This window comes from Balaenoptera borealis (genome assembly GCF_965194805.1).
Source record: "Balaenoptera borealis genome assembly, chromosome: 14".
NCBI lineage: Eukaryota > Metazoa > Chordata > Mammalia > Artiodactyla > Balaenopteridae > Balaenoptera > Balaenoptera borealis.
The window spans coordinates 78,929,246-78,950,299 of NC_138875.1; the positions used below are offsets into that span (position 1 = coordinate 78,929,246).

Below are 21,054 nucleotides of genomic sequence, written 5' to 3' on the forward strand. Positions count from 1 at the left end.
CAATGCAGGGAGCCCGGGTTCGATCCCTGGCCAGGGAACTAATCCCGCATGCCGCAACTAAGAGTTCACATGCCTCAACTAAAGACCCCACAAGGCGCAACGAAGATCCCGCATGCCGCAACTAAGACCTGGCGTAGCCAAATAAATAAATAAATATTTTAAAAATAATAAAAAATTTAAAATAAATAAATACATAAATAATAAAGCAAAATGATGTAGAAGAAGTGGTCTGAGAGGCCAGGAGACAACCAACAAAATGTTCTATCAGACTGTTCCGCCTTGGCCCCTACCTACCTAGAGCAAGAACAGCTGACTCTTTGGGTTGGATCCACAAAATCCCAAGTAGCAGGACTGTTAGCAGGCTCTTCTTCAAGAGTTGGAGTTGACATCTGGCTCCTCCTAAAAAAGGTTAAATAATGTGGCTTGTGTAAACATTAGATAATATCCATACCTCTGCGGGGGAAAATGTTAGAAAGACATGAATACATTTTACACAATAATGGTATCTTGCTGATAGACGATTGAGAGCAACTCAAGGTGGGAGGTTGCGGGGGTGGGAAAGGCAACTACTCCTGCCATGCCCTAGAAGAGTCAGGATTCCAAATATTTTTATTTAAGTTTAATATACATTTTAACATGGGTGGTACACATAGTAATTAAAACACTACCCAGCACTATTATCTGTTGTTTTTTAAAAAAAGTCACCTAAATTCTGCAGAAATAACCTAGATTTTAAAAAATTATCTTTTCACAGCATCTATGAATTATATACCCCCAGACTGTTTAAATCACTCTTAAAACACCTATATTTACTAGCATTTAAGGGCAGCACTCCACACGAGTGATGTGAACTAAAACACAAGAATCAAAAATATCTCCTGCATGTCACTAATAATTGGTAGCAAAAAGTAGATGTCTACTACTGCATAAATAAGAACAGTGCGCAGTATTTCTGTACTGTTGATTTTGCTATAGCTGATATTGCAAAGTGTTTCACTGATGGCTCTGCAAGGACTTCACTTGCTCTCCACCCTCCCCTGCCTTTCTGGGTGTCTCACTTCCCTGTTCGGTGCTGCTGATAGAAGGGCTCTGATTTGTTAGACTTGGTGGAAAGGTTAGTGGTGATAAAAATCAAAGATGGTAAATAAAAGGAAAAGAAAAAGAAAATGTTAACATGGAAATTGTCTAGGCATTGCAGACATACGTGAAAATATCTGTACCAATAATTCTAAAGGAAAGGATCATTTTAAAGTGAATAGAGATATCTTTTAAATCTAGAACTTGACATATGATTTCCCATTGCAATTATTTTAGATTTTTTTCTACTAAATCTTCTTTAGTAGCCTATTCTAGAGCCAACTATTTGGGAAATAAATATATAGTAGGAATTTGCTAAAAGCTAGGTCCAAAGGACAGGTTTTAATTGTGTATATAAAGCTTTGAATAGCAGTCACTGAAGAAACACTTAATTGGCTTCTAAATGAGTTCTTAGGAATTACTGACAAGAATGTCCATATTTATTCTGCTCCAGAGAATGAAGACTCTTTTGTTTACCTGTATCAGTCAAAAAGTTGGACATCTCAGTCATATCAAAACAGATGTGAAAATATGCTGAATATTTTTATGTAAATCTTGATAAGTGAAATAGTATTTACTGACTACTGTTTGACATTATCATTCATGCAATTAAAATAATCACCAGCCATCTCTTCTTAGAATCAATTCCTCTTCTTTTCCAAAAATATGTTAAGGAAGGAGGGAGGTCAGAGGGGATGGACGGGAGGGAGGTGGGGCAAGGAAGGGAAGTTGGGTAGGGGAAGAAAAGAATTTCCCCAAGTCAACAAACAGAAGCACAGCAGCTACTACATACCCCTCTAATTGTCATCAGTTCAGTTCAGAAATGCATTGTCAATTAAAGCATGAGGCTAATGTATAATAGAAAACATGGCAAAGAAGGTCATTTCCCTTTGTAAACAGGAAACATTCATTAGTAGGTATACAGGGAAAAACCAAACCCACAATTACTGTCCTGACACTCAGAGTGAATCTCTGAGCCAGCTGTGCTAAAAAATGTCAGATGAACACCATGACAATCTTGAGATGATCAGGAACTTCAAATTTTTCCTGGATAGTCAAATTATTTTAACATCTTTGTTTTGAATTTTACCCTATTATGTTCAAAAAGATGAACTAACAATCCAGTGACCCCCTCAGGGTTTGGTCACACAAGAGCACAATGTGATTGATCCTCTTCATGTAGTAATAAAAGACATGGTTACTAAACCACCATCCAGACAGAATGCAAAAAACATACTTGGGCTGCGTTCTGTTGAGGATGCACTCCTTCCACACTCGGTGGACCATGTGGTTGTGGAGCTTTGGAGGGATCTTCCCCGACCTCTTCGGGCTGTGCACAGTTATCATCCCCCCGTCGTGGGAACCCAGCTGGCTGACAGCACTCTGTGTCCCTCCACTCTCACCTAGGAAAGACAGACAATTTGGAATGTCAGAATTTTCTGAAAAGGTCTCCTAGTGCACAGACTGCTGGCTTATTTAACATAAATATTTAATTGTTGAAACTGATCATGTAGCTTTGCTGCTACCCCCCCTGACAATAACACTATCTGTAGCTATGAGTAAATTTGCATCAGTATGGCTTTCAATCGCATCAATACTCACACCCACATACCCTCAATGGCACATCCATCCAGAGGCATTCCTACTCCACAGGTCTCGGAGACAACTTACATGGGAGGATTCAAACATGACAATATTAAAGCTATAAACATGCATGGGTTGTTTGAATTTTTAAAGCCCAATGCAGTAACAAAACAGTAGAGGGAGCTTTATGCTCATGTAGCTAAATGGCTGTGTAACATCTGCACGCAGTGACCTGGGTAGGAGAAAGAAATTCTTAAGAAGGTCAAATCTCAAATCTGTGTATGGAACTGTTCATCCTTATGCCTGACACTACTTATGAACGCTTAATACTAAAACACTGAAAGAAGTTGACCCAACATTTTATATCAGAGGATTAAAAATTCATTGGTTTCTCTCTAATAACTCCACTTAGTTTTTCCAACTGTACTTGGTATTGTAATCCATTTTCTACTATGTCTACTATAATTGCTGATAATACTAGTTATTGGTTATAAGTATTTTACTACTTCCGTCTCATACAAGACAAATACTGAAGTCAATTTCCAGTATTAAATTCTGATTCAACTACTTTTATCTATTTGAGTTCATAAACATATTGTGGGTTTTACTCTTGATAGAACTACGATGCAAAACATCTTGATTGAAATAATCAATTTTAAGCGCTCTGAAAGGCCTCCACTCTCGTGTGAAAAAGAAAGAAACAACCTTATATCACAAACTAATATTCTTGGTATCACTGCAAAACAACCATTATATGAGTTGAATGGTTAGTCTCAGCTCTATTTTTTAAAAAAAGAAAGAAAAAACAAACCCCAATGCTTACATTCTTAGAAACAGAAACTTGTTCCCCAGAAAAGTACTGTTATAATACAAATGAGATAAATTAACGGAGACAAGAAATTTGATCTTTCATTGCTACCTTTATCTGAAAAGTTCTCTGACTTGGTTCATGGTACAAAATAAATCATTTTGATTTTACAGTGGATTTTCAAATGCCTATTATAAAACTAGGCAAAGTGAAGAAACAAACAGAAGTAGATAACATAGCCCTTTGCCCCCAAACACCCTACAATACAGCCAAACAGATCGTAAATCCATGGTATCATAAGGGAATTATTTATGACGAAAACAGGAGAGGGCATGGGGAAAGCAAGCCACAGAATCTTTTCTGATTAAAGTTGGGTTAATGCTTTTCAGTAGCTTTTAATGATTTAACTAAAATGTGAGTTAGACCTTATATGGAATTAAATGAGAACTGTACTCCATGCTGTTAAATGCATATTGAATGTTTCTTCTCACAATTATCTCCATAAACAGAAAACGCAAGCTGATGTACCTATCCACACGAGGCAGAACTGTTTGGCCCTCCGAGAATCCATGCTAATCTAGGAGACTCCTGGCCATTTTAAGGGGCAAAGTAGCCCACTTTGTCCTATGTCTAGGAAAACACGGCAGTGCTCAACATCAGTCAAGTGCAGAGCGACAAGGTTGAGCAGGGCTCTTGCTGATGGAGTATTAGGAGTCCTAAGCTGTAAGTCAACGTTATTATGATGTATAAACTTGGACAAATTAATTTTATGACAAATATATCAGTCACTTTTATTTAGTTTTTTTTGTTTGTTTTTGGGAATGAGGAGGCATCAAGAGATTTATTTACCCAGGGCCTAGCACAATGACATACACAGAGTTAGAAGGGAAGAAATCTGAATATCTATGGTTACAAAGTACACACTTGAAACCCACCATAACAAAACAACTTCTTCTTTTTTTTTTTTAGGTTTTCTCTCTCTCTTTTTTTTTTGCCCCACACGGCATGTGGGATCTTAGTTCCCAGACCAGGGATCGAACCCGTGCCGCCTGAAGTGGAAGCACAGAGTCCTAACCACTGGACCGCCAAGGAAGTCCCCAAACTTCTTTTTTCTGAATTATGGATTTAGAGTTCTAAACTGATCAAAGGTCAAGGCATCATGCACACAGCAGGCCTTCAGTTTTAAGATGAACACAAATTTCACTAAGTACCAGGCAAAACAAAAACAAATACTACATAAGTTGTCATAAGTTTAACTGTTAAAAATCCAAATCCAAACTTTGATATGAAATATGATTAACATTTTTCAAAATACTGGTAATTCTAGACTTTTTATTAATATATCTTCTCTATGATATTATTATAAAAAACTGTACAAGTATTTTTATGCTTTTTCAGTTTAAAGTAGTTTCAATAAAAACTGATTGATGGCAAATCCTTTCATAAGAGATCATCCAAATTCTCTGCTCTACCGTATTAGAGCCAGACGTAGTACATTTTTTCACCATCTTAGCAACTACAAGGCTCTTAAAAACAAAGGCTAGGGACTTCCCTGCTGGTCCAGTGGCTAGGACTCCACGCTTCCACTCCAAGGGGCAGGGGTTCGATCCCTGTCAGAGGAACTAAGATTCCACAAGCCATGTGGCACGGCCAAACCCTTCCCCCTCCCCACCCCATCCCCCAAAAAACCCAAAGGCTACGTGTTGTCCATTTCTATGTCTCCCACACAGTATCTGAGTAATTCCTTCCAGGTAACTTAATACTGTGTGCTGAAACTGGAGTTTTGAGCACTGCTTTAAATTTCTTACACTACTGTTTGTATACTGCTTTATTGTTTACCAAGCACTGTCAAGTACATGATCTAATATGCATAATAACCCTGGAAACTATATAGTATTTAACAGAGGAAACTGGTGTTCAGAGCAAGTATGAGAATTAAATAAGGTCACTCACCTAGTTGAAACTACAGCTAGGTTTTAAAATTAGATTCAATCACAAAGTCTATACTTTTCCCCAATATATTATTTAACCATGAACATTTACTGAATGCCACTACATGCCAAGCGCTATGCTAGAAACTCTGAAAACCTGTCTTATCTAACCCTCACGAAAATTACCACATGATGAGCATGTATCATGCCTGACAGTCTGTTTTCAAAGTTTAGCACCCAAGGCTTTATCTACTCTGATGCTCCTGCCAACACGGCCCACATTAAATACCTATAATTAATCTCATTTCAGCTCAAGTATGATGAGTATCCTTTTCTTGGTGACTAGATTTTCAATTAAAATGAAGTCAACTACAACAACAAAAAAGTTAATATAGGATATATACTACTCAACAAAGAAGGCAACATTCTCCCAAATTAAACAATTTCTGTATTTTTCCAAGAAGGAAGAATGTTGAAATTGACAAATTTTTCAAATGTAATTAATATTTGTCATTACTGTAGACAGATTATTGAAAGGACAAGGCATTTATTCAGAGATCCTGGATGTTAGACTAACTTTATAATATAATAAGGAAAGAGAATTCATCCAAGACTTGTCACTGGCTGGCAACAGCCAACTGGGCAAAGGCATCAACTATTCTCTGATTTAGTATTTTCCATTTGTTTTTTTTTTTAAAAAAAAAGAAAGAAAAGCAACTCACATCTTGTCTCCTAAATGCACCCACATCAGTATAAAAGAGCAGATGCACGTGGAGAACTTACGAGAAACAATTAAACTGTGTAATTGGAGTAAAGACTAATACAGGCACAATTAAAATTCTGAAGCTCATAAATTCTGTTTGTTTACAATTTTCCTTCTCCATTTTGTAGAATCACCACATTACTCTATCTCCATCTCTTCCACCAGGAATTTCTCAATGTGTTTTCTCATCTGTTCCATGGCAAGGGAACTACATGATTTTCTGGGATCTCTTCCACCCAGGAAGAGATCCACACCCGGACTGTACTCACCTATGACAGCCTGTTCTGGAGAGGTGGGCGGGGTGAGCGGCACCCCACAGTTACTTGGGTCCTTCACACTACCAAGTCCCTGCTGCCCAACTGTAATATGGCCTCCGGTACCAGCAACACTCTGAGGAACTGGGAGGTCATTCTGAGAGATCAAAACAAAAGCTGAAGGATAAACCATCCGAACACCACCTGTGAGGAAAGAGAGAGAGAGCACCAGGCCTGAGAAAAAGTTCACATTCAACCGCCAAATTCATTATTCCAGTGGTCAGAGTCAAAACTCACTAGGTACTGCCAAAAGTGATAGGTTTCGTCCTTTCATAAGTTAATAGCTATTTAAACATGTGTTCCAACATTATCATAATAGCATTTGGAATACGGGGACCATTGGTGCTTCAGGCAAGATAACTACTCAGCAAATACCACCGTGTCAAGAGAATTCAAAAAGATGGGAAAATTATGGAGATTATTTTTGATGAATCTCAATGATTATCTTTTTAAATTAAGGAAGATGAAGAAGATAGAATTAAGTTCTTCAGGCAAAATATTTTCTCTTACCAACAATTACTTCTACTGCCACGGGGAAATCATCATCATACCCCAACTCCTCCTCTTCTTTCAATTCTTCTTTCTTTTTCAGCACCATTGGGTAGAAATACTGCCATTCCTCAATCAACTTACGGGTGGCTGGGTCTGACATCTTGTATGCTTGGCCTGTTAGCGTGCCATTTAAGCCATAAGGACTTACCAGTACTAAAGCAGAGAGGAGAAACATATGTTACAGATCACAGTAATAATTCCTGCTTAAGTGTAATGCTACATGTATGGTAATTTTTAGGGTGAAGCATAGTATCACTTAATGTATATTGCTCTTTATTTCCTAACTCCTTTTAAAGTGTAATTTTTAAAACTTTCTCATTTTAGTACTTCTTATTTATATGCCTCTCAACTCAAATCAATTTTTGAAGGAAATCAGATGGGGGAGGTATAACACTGTCTGACAGCTATATCAACACACAATATATAAACTATCTATACATTAAAGCATATAAACATCTGTTTGGTAATAGCTTATACAAGGTGAATACTGAATCTTCCATGACAGAAGAAGACCATTCAATACACATACCCCAAAACCAGTCTAGGACTTGAACATTCTTCCTATGTTTCCTGAGACTTCCTAAATATTTGAGGTAATTTTAAAATAATATATACATAAAACATCTAGTACCAGGAAAGTCTTAATGGACCAAGTCTGAAACATAATGTTATGTATAATTTCAATTATGACTGTTTTGGAGGTCTGCTGATTAAACAACTCTAAATAAAATTTATTTTACGCAAAGTAAAGGACTCAAAGTCCCTCTCTCTTATTCTTTCACTGTTTGACCTTGATGTCATTTTCACTGAGCTAGACACAAAAATGTAGTTAATGTAATACTGTATAACTCAGCCAGTTCTTAGTCTCATGGTGAGTATTGTGACCTTCCGAATAACACTTTTCTGGGGATAAAGGTCACTTTTCCTTAATCCTGATTTATAAAAAAATCTCAGCATAGGCATTAACTGGGAGGTCCTTTTTTGGGGATGGCTTTATTTTTCTAACAGCTGGATGATGTATCACATCAATCAAGACAGAGATGGCTGTAGACATCACATATTTCGTGTTGCCTTTCTGCTGTTCCGTACTGATCCAAATGGGATAAAAATACTGATCTAACCAACACACATAATCAAGGGCAATTTTCCTGTTTTAACACTTCTTGGAAATCTCCACATCAATATGGTTAATTATGTTCACTATAATTATCTATATGCCAACACCTGCCCTAAGAATGTACCTTCTCCACACCAATCACGGGAAATAGGCAGGATAATGCCCCACAAAGTCTTCCATGACTCAAGGTATTAGTAAGAAACCATTAAGATTTAAAATAAGTAGTCTATAGGGACCTGGTATTGCCAATACTATCTTTCCTCATGACTAGTAATGCCCTCTGTTATTATCATAAGTAAATGCTTTTATTTTGCTTGACAAAATCTAAAGTCAGGGACTTCCCTGGTGGCACAGTGGTTAAGAATCCTCCTGCCAATGCAGGGGACACGGGTTCGAGCCCTGGTCCAGGAAGATCTCATATGCCGCGGAGCAACTAAGCTCGTGTGCCACAACTACTGCAGCTTGCGTGCCTAGAGCCTGTGCTCCGCAACAAAGAGAAGCCACGGCAATGAGAAGTCCACGCACCGCAACAAAGAGTAGCCCCCGCTCGCCACAACTAGAGAAAGCCCGCGCACAGCAACGAAGACCCAACGCCAAAAAATAAATAAATTAATAAATAAATAAATTAATAAATTAATTTAAAAAATCTAAAGTCAGATGATCCTCACTTTCAGAGTCAAGGAAACATAGTATTTAAATAATCTCATGTATTACTATCTGAACTGCCTTTTAAATGACTCTAGAAGAAGGAAACACGGTACTTAAATAATCCTGACACAGTATTTAAATAACACAGTTTTAAAATATGCACATACTGTACAACTCTTAAGTGTACGGTTTGAGAATTGGGTCGTTTCGAATTACATAGCAGTTCATACATAAAACATCCAAAAACTACAGAATAATAAAGTAGATAGCTTAAAATGTGTTGCAAGATGGAGGAAAATGTAGGCAATAATCAGGACACAATTACATGAGGTTCAATGTTCTTTTTTACCTTAAAAAAAACTTAATAATCTTTAAGGTAAGAAAAAGATGCTTTCATCAAATTAAATCAGAATAATTTGTAGGAAACCAAAAAGCCATCATAAATAATATGCAGGCTAAACACTCATTTGACAAACTATTATATCAATAAAAATACTTGCCAATTTTATTAAAAAATTTTTTTAAATTACATTTTGTGATATACTAAGACTGTTTCAACCAGACATCGCTAGAACTGATAAATCAGATTGAACTAAAAAAGATATTTCTATATGGTTCAATTTAATATTATAACATTTAAAAATAGTTATCCATAGAAAATTATGAATTCCAAACACAAAACCAAAGCTTTAGAATGCACATCTAGAGAAAAAGGGACAAAGCATTATTTTGGTGATATCCAGGTGATTAGTTGAGAACTAATGAAAATATGAATGTAAGTTAAATTACAACCAAATACCTACAAACAATGTAGTCTATAATTAAAAGAAAATAAGATATTAATATCAATGAAGAAACTACATACTACACAACTCTAGAAATTTGATTTTGGTTGAAATTTCAAATAGTACAAAGTTTAACAGTAATTTTCTGTAAGTCATTACATTCCTAAAACCATGGGACAATGAAAACCTTTAATTTATAATATTTGTCAATTACACATTGGATTATATTTTTCAAATACTTATTAATCCTCTTTTGACATAAAGGAAATTCTCCACATTTTATTCCTCAATACGCATAAGACCATGTCGTATGTGAGAAGCTTTCAGTAAAAAACTAGCAAGCTATTATCACTTACTTGTGGTCTTCTCTTTCTTCTTCAGAAATCGATCCTTATTGCTTAGCTTAACTATTCAAGACAGTATCTCATTCTGTAAAACGTTACTGGGAAAGGTGGCTATCCACTTGGTGGGGAGGGGTGGAGAGCAGGGACATCATCTTTTACTTACCTTGAAATGGTGCAGGTGAAGACTGAGCCATGTGTATATGCTCCTCATTGATCAAATAAATTGGCTGATGTTGGGCAATCTCCACACTTGTGCATACATTACTTTCCCCATGAAGAAAGAATGTGAAAGCACAGGACAAATGCTCACTAAAATAGAAAAAATGAGAAACTCAGCTCTACATTTTGGTAGGAAACAGGTGCTAGAGACAGGAACTACAGATGTGACACAGCTTTACCTTATTACCATCCAGCAAAGCCTGCCCCTGATGATATTAATAAGCACAAACTTTTAGTTGACTGTGGACAAATAACAATAACTTGACAAACTAAATTAAAGATGCCAGATAAATAGAAAAATTAGTTATGTTCCACTCTGAAATTGAAAGCTATTGTGCAGAATGCTTTCTGTTTCCTTTGCATAAAGTCTCCCATGCCACTATAAACTCCTAAGGACAGAAGAAAAATCATAACATTTTTCTACCTTCTCATGTATTACTATCTGAACTGCCTTTTAAATGACTCTAGAACAATGACAAAAGAGTTTTGCATATGTTTGGTATGACATAACAATAAGATCAAATTTACAAGCTTACAATGTTACAACAATGTTAAAATTATTGATCTAAAAACAGCAATCAACAACCCTGCTGTATGTAAATTCCCCATATACAACTGCTAAGGTAATATGAGCCTCTAAATGGGCTGGTAATCTATTATATTTAATTTTTACAATTTACCTCTGATCACAAAATTTTATTGAAGCATTCCACTTCTCCATTTTCCACACAGTTAGCTAAAAATTGATAAAAAATGATGTGTCTTGGAGAAAAATAATTTCAAAATTAATATAGTGGCACATTCTTTCAAAGTTGTTAACTTTGGCCCTAAGCCACCCATAACATCTCCATTTCTCAAGACAGCTTATAAGAACATTTGCCTGATGAACCAAAATCACTGTATTCCAGGCAACCACCATTTAAAAACTCATCTCCAACATTTCCTTCTTTTCAAAAGTTCTCTAAAATATTATAAAGTGTACTTTGAGTACTACTCAAAAAAATTAAAATTTAAGTATAAAATTATAATGCTTTACAGAAAAACTGAAATAAAAATGATAAAATTTTCACTCTATCCCACAGTGAAGCATATATATTCTTCCTTGACAAGTATGTTGAGATGATCTGAGAAAATTTTGTATTTTACTAGAATGTGAAGCTTCGTCAATAGGAAACACCTAGTCTTGATATTTGGGTATTTAGCACAACAAAGTATCTTTTTTTTTAAAAATTTATTTGTTTATTTATTTATTTTTGGCTGTGTTGGGTCTTCGCCTCTGTGCGTGGGCTTTCTCTAGTTGCGGCGAGCGGGGGCCACTCTTCATTGCGGTGCGCGGGCCTCTCACTGTCGTGGCCTCTCTTGTCGCGGAGCACAGGCTCCAGGCGCGCAGGCTCAGTATTTGTGGCGCACGGGCCCAGCTGCTCTGCGGCATGTGGGATCTTCCCAGACCAGGGCTCGAACCCGTGTCCCCTGCATTGGCAGGCAGATTCTCAACCACTGCGCCACCAGGGAAGCCCCACAACAGAGTATCTTAATCTTAAGATAGCAACTAAAATTTTGTTAAGAATTTTGAAAAATTTAAACATCTCCTTAACACCATACATCTAAGTTTCAAGTTCACAAAGAGGAACAATGCATGTAATTTACATGTATATAGGTATAAAGCAGTATCAATAGTAAAAATGTGCTGTCCTTTATTTATGGAAATGACACTGAAAACATATCATCCTCCATGCACAACATTATGCCAGGCACATAAGAACACCAAAATACAGATCAACTGATTGTGGATTTGTAATTTTCCATTTGGAAAATTCAGTGGAGGAGCTGGAGCTGACTTATCCCTATTGTGCCTACTATCCTATGCAGTCATCAGAATATTTATAAGACAACTGGTTAGAGTTACAGATACTGAGTGAGTACAGCCCAGAGTATGTTCTCATTCCACTGAACACAAATGCAACCAACATTTGTCTATCAACCAGTAAGTGAGGAGAATGGTGCAAGAAGCCTGAAGTGACAACAAATAAAATACGATCCTTGTCCTCAAGGAGCATATAAACTAACAAAAGACTGATATAAATGCATATTAACAAAATAAAGCCAAGCACAAATACAGAAATAGAAAAACCAAAATGCTATGGGAAGGCTAAAGGATACTAATTTTTTCAATTTGGAAGATCCAAATGCTTCAAGAAGATGAAATCAAATGAAAGTCTGATTTCAGTGTAGAGAGAAAAGAGAGGAAATATGAGGCAAGGAGTAGACGCAGTGAGAACAGGATATAGCTTAGAAATTCTAAAAGGAGGAGAGACATGACATGACGGGAAAGGAGTCTGGAAAAGAAGTCAGAGGTCACCCCTGAGACAACCAAAAGTCTTGAATGTAAAAAATAGCAGGGAGCCAATTTAAGGTTTGGTTTTAAAAGTCAGCTAAGTCTAAAGAATCGTGATAAAAACCTCAAAATAGCATTCATCTGAATTTGCTATGTCCCAAAAGACACAGAGAAGCACAAATGAAAAAGGTAGGAAGTGAATCAATGACCTATTTTTTATATTGATAACTTTAAAAACACAACATGTTTTTTAAAAGAGACAAAACTACACAAGAAAAAGAGCAAGTTATGGGTGAAATACAACAGAAGCCACCAGTAACTATATAATGTTTGGTATGTTACTTCACTGTTCTGATCATAGTTTCCTCATATGTAAAATCAGCTGCTGGCACAAATTGCTGGGCCCCCCAGAAGTAATAATTCAGAAGGTCCAGGATGGGCCCCAAGAAGCTACATTTCTACCAAGTTCTCAGTGACGCTGCTGCTGCTACTCCTAGCCCACGGACCACACTTTGAGAATCACTGAACTTCATGGTACATAAACCTTTTTCCAGCTATAAAATTTATTTTTCTCTAATATTACATGAAACAAGAGGGCAAGGAGGACAACTCTGACACGAGAGAGTGGAATTCTCTCTAACCTAGCAATACCACTTCTAAGACTTTACTCCACAGATAAAACTATTGTTCCGTTATTAACTACAGCATTGCTTGTAATAAAGACTAAAAACAGCCAAAATGCCCATTAGTGAAGGACTGGTTAACTAAACCATGATACATCCCTACAAAATAATACTGTGCAACCACTTAAAAGAAAATAATCAGGATACATAAAAACCTCCAACATAAACTCATAAAGATAAGGAAAAAACAAGGTACAAAACAGCCGTGAATAATATACTCCCATTTGTATAAAAATGGGAAAGTGGGGAGGAAAATGGATGCACACACAATTTGCTTACCCTGGCATACAATTTCTCAGAGAGTATACACTTAAAAACCTAATAATTTTGGTTGCCTTTGGGGAATGAAGTGGCATGACTCCAGGATAAAGAAAGAATTCACAATATTCTTTTATACTTTTTGCATGTGGGGCCACGTGTCACACAGAAGTAATGGAGGCAAGATCTGAAGGAAGCCCCTGCCTCTCATCTTGTACAGTGTGCTTGCTGGCCCAACTAGAGGAATCCACAGCGTTTCATCTCGCCACATTTGGCTCTTAGTTGAAGCCTGCTGAGATCATCTTTGATTTTGATTCTGTTATCCAGCATATAGGATATTTAATCAGCAAGCCATCAATATCTTTATCCATGTCATTGCTAAAAACGGTGAAAAAGACTATACTGAGGAAAGAATCCTGTGTCATTTTGTGAGGTAATTCCCAAGTTGCAAATTCTCCCAAGTGCTGTCACACATTTACTATTTCTTGTCTACAAAGGACAATCTAAAAGATTAATATGTCAAATGTCTTTATAAAATGCAGATACATAACAACTACCATATTACCCTGACCTAGAAACCTGCCTAAAAGTAAAATTCAGGCAGTATGATACAGAAGTCAACCCACCTAATTTATAGATGAGAAAATAAGGATAAAAACTGTGGCTTGTGAATGCCATTCTTAGAAACACAGCTGGACTTAGACTTGAAATTTAGTGATCTTTCCTCTAGCTAGATTGTCTATAAATGAGAATACTACTTTCTATCTCTACCAACTTATATTTTTATTTAGGTAAATGAGATCAGAATTGTGAATGAACGGCTTCCCTGGTGGCGCAGTGGTTGGGAATCTGCCTGCCAATGCAGGGGACACGGGTTCAAGCCCTGGTCTGGGAAGATCCCACATGCCGCGGAGCAACTAAGCCCGTGAGCCACACTACTGAGCCTGCGCATCTGGAGCCTGTGCTCCGCAACGGGAGAGGCCACGACAGTGAGAGGCCCGCGCACCGCGATGAAGAGTGGCCCCCCCCTCGCCGCAAGTGGAAAAAGCCCTCGCACAGAAACGAAGACCCAACACAGCCAAAAATAAATAAATAAATAAACAAACAAAATTAAAAAAAAAAAAGAATTGTGAATGAACACTGAAAACAAGTTCATTGATTACAATGAACTTTGTAACATTTATTACAAAGTTAGGAGGTAAAACTTATTACAAGCTTCATACATGTTCTTGCTTCTTCTCACCCATTACCCACTTTTACCTGAACCTTTAATCACTCAACTCCATCTATTTCATACACTCTCATCACCTGAAAATTGAAAAGGGCTTTAGAGATGATCAGGCTCAACCCCTTTCTAATTCGGGGGAAGGCAAATCTGTGCCCAAAGTTACACAATAGTTTAGAGCACAGCTGGAATAAGAATTCAGGTCCCCCTCTTAACATGGTGTTCACAGTGCATTCATGATGTTTCTACCTTTGATGTTTCTACCTTAGGTCAATGCTACCTTCGCCCTGTATAATACATTCCCCATCATCAGCATGACCACATACTTCGTAACTTAAGTCACTCCCTGCATCATTTCTATTAACCCCCTACTGCCATGGACCAGAAGGTACTATTCAAATGAATACACATTGTAATTTCACCCTAACTAAAGTTGGAGCCTAACCCCTGTTCTTTTAGGGTGCTCCACTTAACAAATATTCCAACGTTCTCAGCTCCGTTTATTCTCCCCTCTTTACTCAGTAAATAAGGTCTGATGTAGGCAATTCTTCATTTAACCTCCTTTTTGCCTTAAACATGTGTGTAGTTACACTTACCTCACTCTTCCCCAGAGTCCTAGAGGATTACAGATTTCCTATTCTCTCTAAAAGTACTCCCATTCTCATTCTCTGCCACTCCTGAGTAGTCTTTATTTCTACCTCTTTACTTGCTCTTCACTTGAGCATGTTACTCCTTTAGGGCTCCTTTATCTTTCTCCCTCTATTGACTAAGATCAAATAATCAAGATGTAAATAAAATGATTAGTATAATAGTAGTATTAATACTAGTATCACTAAATAACCTGTCTATAAATAACTTTTGTGTTATAAAAGAAATAAAAAAGAAAAAAGAAAAAAATAATAAATATACTAAGATATAAAATAATGGGAGTGCTATTTTAAAAAGGAATAGGTCAAGAGAAAAATTTCTCTGAAAGAAGGGGGAGCATTTAAACTGAGGTTTGAATCTTAAGAAAATTATATGTGCAAAGATATTGAATTAGAGATATTTCCTTTTTAAAAGGAAAGGAAATTTAAAAAAGGAAATTTTTCAAACATTTATTCTTTAAAAAAATTTTTATTATAGTTGATTAAAAAAGGAAATTTAAAAAAATTTAAAAACATTTTAATGGCTGCATCATAGTGAAAATGAAGACAACTGTAAGATGAATTTGGAAATACGGATATAATTTGTTCCCTCTCTGCCTATCAAAAAGATAAAGATCATCAGAATGGCTGAAAAATAATAAATCCATCTATATAATGCTTACACAAGACATACAAAATCAAACCACACCAAAAAAAAAAAAGAGTAGAAAATGATATTCCAAGTAAATCCAAATAAAAATAAAGCTGGTATAGAAACAGCAATAAACAAAATATTTTTAAAACTTAGGTTCATCATTACAGAATAATAAACAGAGGAATCCAATAAGAAATTTAAACAATCCTGAGTGTGTAAGTACACAGCCATATGGTATGCAACATAACTTAGAAATATATAAAGAAAAAAATGGTAGAATTACAAGGAGAAACTTATAAATCTTTGATAAATATTTTAACACACTTTTCTCAGTATTTAATAAGCAAATTATTCAGAGTACCAAAAAAAAAAAAAAAAAAGACAAAAATATACAAACTTAAATATATATGTTGGCTTTCAAGAAATAATCTATTCTCTTTCCAAGGACACATGGAAGATGTACAAGAAAGGACTGGGAACTAGGATACGAGACAAGTCCTAAATTTCAAAGAATTGATATCACACAGACTATAAATTCTTTAATCACAGTGCAATTCAGTTAGAAATCAACAGTTTAAAAAATAAAGGTTAAAGTAAAATCCCTTTGTTTGGAAACTTGAATATGTACTCCCTAAATAAATCATGGGTTACAGAGGAAATCACAATGGAAATCAAAAAGTTTTTTAAACTGAATGACAACAAAAGTAATACACGTCAAAATCTGAGAGATGCAGTGCTTTGAGAGTAATTTATATCCTTATATGCCTAAAAGCAAGTCTTAAAATAAGTGAGATAAGTTTTTAAATCAAGAAGTTGGACGGGGAGACAACAAAAAACAGTCAACTCAATGGAAATAGAAGGATGAAAATAATGACAAAACACAAAAACAGCGGGGGGAAGAAGAGAGGCAATAGAAATGATTAACAAAATCAAAACTTGGACTTCCCTGGTGGTGCAGTGGTTAAGAATCTGCCTGCCAGTGCAGGGGACACGGGTTTGAGCCCTGGTCCAGGAAGATCCCACATGCTGCGGAGCAACTAAGCCCATGTGCCACAGCTACTGAGCCTGCGCTCTAGAGCCCGCAAGCCACAACTACTGGGCCCGTGTGCCATAACTACTGAAGCCCACGTGCCTAGAGCCCGTGCTCCGCAACAAGAGAAGCCACTGCAATGAGAAGCCCATGCACCGCAACGAAGAGTAGCCCCCGCTCGCTGCAACTAGAGAAAGCTCGCGCGCAGCAACGAAGACCCAACACAGCCAGTGATAAAATAAATTAATTTAAAAAAAGAAATGTATCCTTTATTTAAAAAACAAAATCAAAACTTGTTCTTTGAGCACACTAAAAGAAAACAAACCACTAAGCCAACTGATTCGAGGAAGGGAAGTAGGGAAGATGCCTATGCAAGGAGGGAGGGTCACCATCAAACAATCCTGAAAACCAAAACGATGAAGGAACCTGAGGCACTGACCACTGGGCACCAAGACTGGACACTTACTGCAAATGCCTTTTTTTGTTGTTGTTCATGCTGTTCTTTTGTCTAGAATAAACTTCCCCTCTCCTTCATCTAATTCCTACTCATCTCTTTCAAGAAATCATCTCTAAAGCCCCAGAATAGGCAAAATGCTCCCAAACTACTCTGTATATATCTCAGTCAAAGCACCTCAGTGTTCTTAAGTTTTATGTCTAGTCCATCTGACTAAGTTTTGTGAGGACAAAAATCATGTTTTATCTATCATTTTGGACCCCCATACTTAGCATGGTGCTTGGACTGGGTAGATGCTGCATTAATCACTTACTTGAGTTTGTGATACTTTGTACCTTTCTTCTAAAATTTTCTGGCATTTTATTTGGAGAGTGTGAAATAACCATGGATGGAATTCTGAGTCATGAGACAGGGAAGAATATGAGGGTGAAAAAAAGCTGTGATATTCCAGCCAAGAATTTATTAGGGGAAACCTACCCCTAGTCTTGAGAATTTCTGACGATCCCTCTATCTGTTCTTCTAGAGGGAACCTGCTTGGGGGATATCACTGACAGCTATGGAGTATAATATGGTATGACTCTCTTTGGGACCCAAGATAGTTTATATTCTCTGAACTAGAAAGGAGACTAACACAGAATTAATAAGGACTAACCATACAGATCAACAGGGTATTCTCTTCTGTAAATGCCATTGAGGAATTCTGTTCCTTTACTCTGTCTATTACCTACTCTAAGTAGTATGGCCAAATCAGTCCTCCTAAAACATCTATTATCAAAATCTATACTACTAAATCAATCCCATGTCATAGTCCCCACTGCCCAGAGAGAAAAAACTACACCCCTCTTCATATCAGGCAAGGCCTTCTAGACTCTGGTACAACCCACTTTTTTTTTTAACGTAGTATTTAAAACCTTACTTCCATGTATAAACTCTCAATGACAGCCAGTTTGGAATGGTTAATACTTTGTGCATATCCCACCTACATTCCTATAACTCCACACAATTTCCTACTCCTTCCTTCTCCTTAAATCCCATCTTTCAAACTCCAATATCACTTCTACTTTCTCCATAGAGCCTTCTCATATAAGCTCTTTTCACACAGACCTCTTCATTCTGTGCTACCAAGAGTATTTACCCTTGTTTGGCACCCATACTATCAAAAGAACCCATTTAATTAACAAGTACTTACCAAGCACACCTACCTATCTTGTACCAAACACTCTGCTGGACTTAGACATGTGGAAATAAACAAGACCAGAATCAGCCCTTGGGTATTTTATAGTTTCTTAAGCAAAGTACCTGAAAACTTTAAAAGGTAGCAAGACCCCAGAGACTTTCAAAGGGGTAGAAATACGAAGATTAAGACATTCTGATTACCCTCAGTTAAAATTGTGTACTTTAATAATAAATCTCAAAAAAAGGGTCCTCATCATATAATTATAATATCTTATATTGGTTTGTACCCTATGCAACCTTAAAGAATTAACAGTTTATAGAAGGAATGAAATGAACCCATGGGAATGAGGAGAGGTCTAGCAAAAAAACCAAAACAAAACAAACTTTCCTGTTATTTATAAAATATTATATATTCCATCTTAGTGTTATAATTGACTCAAATTCTATCTTCTCAGGGGTCCAGTAAGTAAAATTAAACTATATTCCAAGAAAGCCGGTTTCAATCTATCTTCCAGTGTCATCTCTTGCTACATTAATTCATACATCCAGTGGTTCCATCACCCAATTTGTTTCCTTCATAAGCCTTTGTCATAATTTGCAAGTATTTATTTTGATGGTCTCCCCCACCATAATGTAAGCCCTCTGAAAGGAGGAACCATGTCTGTCCCACTGCCCTCTGTATCCTCAGCACCTAGACATATAACACTTAATAGTCACTGAATGGATGAATGCAGTTTTAGTCATAACCAAAGACTAAATGACTTTTCTTTAGCGAGTTCCATCATGAGGAGAACAAGAACAGTTGATGTGCACAATGAATATTTTTAAAGTGGGAAGATTAATTATTACTAATAGAAGGAGGTGAATGTAATTTCCAGTGATAGAAAAAAGGAAACTTTAAAAAATGTTTACTTAGGAAACACAAGGGGGGTTGGTGTGGGTTGCATCTGTGTAGTTGGGAAAGGATTTGCAAAAATGCAAAAAAGGAAGTACTGTCTTCTAAATCATTTTATTCTCTTACAATATTCTAAATCTTAAGAACAATTTTTTTTTTTTACTTCTTACATTGAGTTTTCAGAATGCAAGTATTACATGTTCTTTCAAAATGCATTATGAATATTAATAAACTCCTGTTCTTTTCACAGTGTAAAAGTGTTTTGGTAACAGATTCCCAATACAGAATGCATTTAGATAATTTCATCTAAATGCTTTCTGTGTTATGAAATTATTATCTTAAAATTTTCCAAGTTGTCACTAACCCAATCTCTTGCAAGAAGTAATTTGCCTCACTCTATACATCCTCATTTGGGAATATTTTGCTAATGTTACTTTATCATTTCCTTTCCTTAAAAATATACCATTTACTTTGTCAGCCTTCACAAAGACTACGTTGAGATCCTTTGCTCACTGGCATACTGACCTTTCTCTTACTGGACAGGTCTTAACTTTCATCTCCTTTTGAAAAGATGGTGACATTATATAATATTCAAATAAGAGTTGATTAAATTATTTTATAAAATCCTGAGATGCTCTCACTATTTCAGGTATCTTCCCTTTAAATTAGAAGTTAAACCTGATTACAAAGGCAATGAAAATGTCCAGGAAAGTTAATGGCACATAATTTTTTTTTTTTAAATGAGAGTACTTGCATTATAACTGTTAAATTATCATTACAACTCTATAAATAATCACCCTTCTAAGAAAGTTACCAGTTACATTGTTTCAATACAAAATTGCCTCAGTGAACAATTTTTCTTCAAGTATATAGGTATACACATATGTGATACAACACATATGTATATATTTATAAATATACACACACATGCAATATAATATATATAAGAGAAATTAAATCAGCAAGCTCTATGACTGTTCCTTTCTACCCTTCCAACCTCAAGGCTAAGTCGGTCCTCCTCAGCAGTAAATTCGGGACTGTGGTGGTGCATTAATTCTTCCCCATCACAAGGGTACTGTTCCTGGCACTGTGGTAACAGAGCAGCAACACCTCTTGCATTAATGCAAAAACAATGCTCTACTGGCCTAAAGGACTTAATGTTTCTCCCTGGGTATCTCACTTAGTAGAAGCAAATGACAGTGTGGAGGCTCTGACTCAGTATATCTTTGATCCAAAGGCAGGAAGAGTGTGAGGGTTCCCATCCTGATGCTACAAACTATATAATTTTCAAGATGCCAAAATAGACATAGGAGCTGCTCTAGTCAGTGATGTGTGCTTGGAAATCAGAAGCTAATATACACAATATTTGAGGAGACTTATGAAAGTCATCTTATTAAAATCTCTCTTGAGGTTTACTAAACTAGGCCAGGTTATCTAGTCTCAGTCTCTGGATAACCCTTTGAAAATTCAATGGGAGACTGCCTGGCAGAGAATACAGATTAAAGTGACATTTACATTAGGTAACTCATAACCTTTAAAGTACTTTTACTGCTCACTTTAAGACGTGCTTGGATT

At 36.4% G+C, this 21,054-nt stretch overlaps 1 protein-coding gene across 4 annotated transcripts in view; it reads right to left on the reverse strand.

Annotated features, from left to right (window-relative positions):
* MED13L (mediator complex subunit 13L) overlaps nt 1-21,054 on the reverse strand; it is a 291,782-nt gene that overhangs the window by 51,639 nt on the left and 219,089 nt on the right. For all 4 annotated transcript variants that reach the window (XM_082355688.1, XM_082355690.1, XM_082355687.1 and 1 more), the window contains exons 5-9: nt 10,087-10,232; nt 6,988-7,182; nt 6,433-6,621; nt 2,315-2,480; nt 295-399 (exon numbers count right to left, since the gene is read on the reverse strand). In XM_082355688.1, coding sequence (XP_082211814.1) covers nt 295-399; nt 2,315-2,480; nt 6,433-6,621; nt 6,988-7,182; nt 10,087-10,232 — 801 coding nt within the window. The remainder of the gene's footprint in view (nt 1-294; nt 400-2,314; nt 2,481-6,432; nt 6,622-6,987; nt 7,183-10,086; nt 10,233-21,054) is intronic.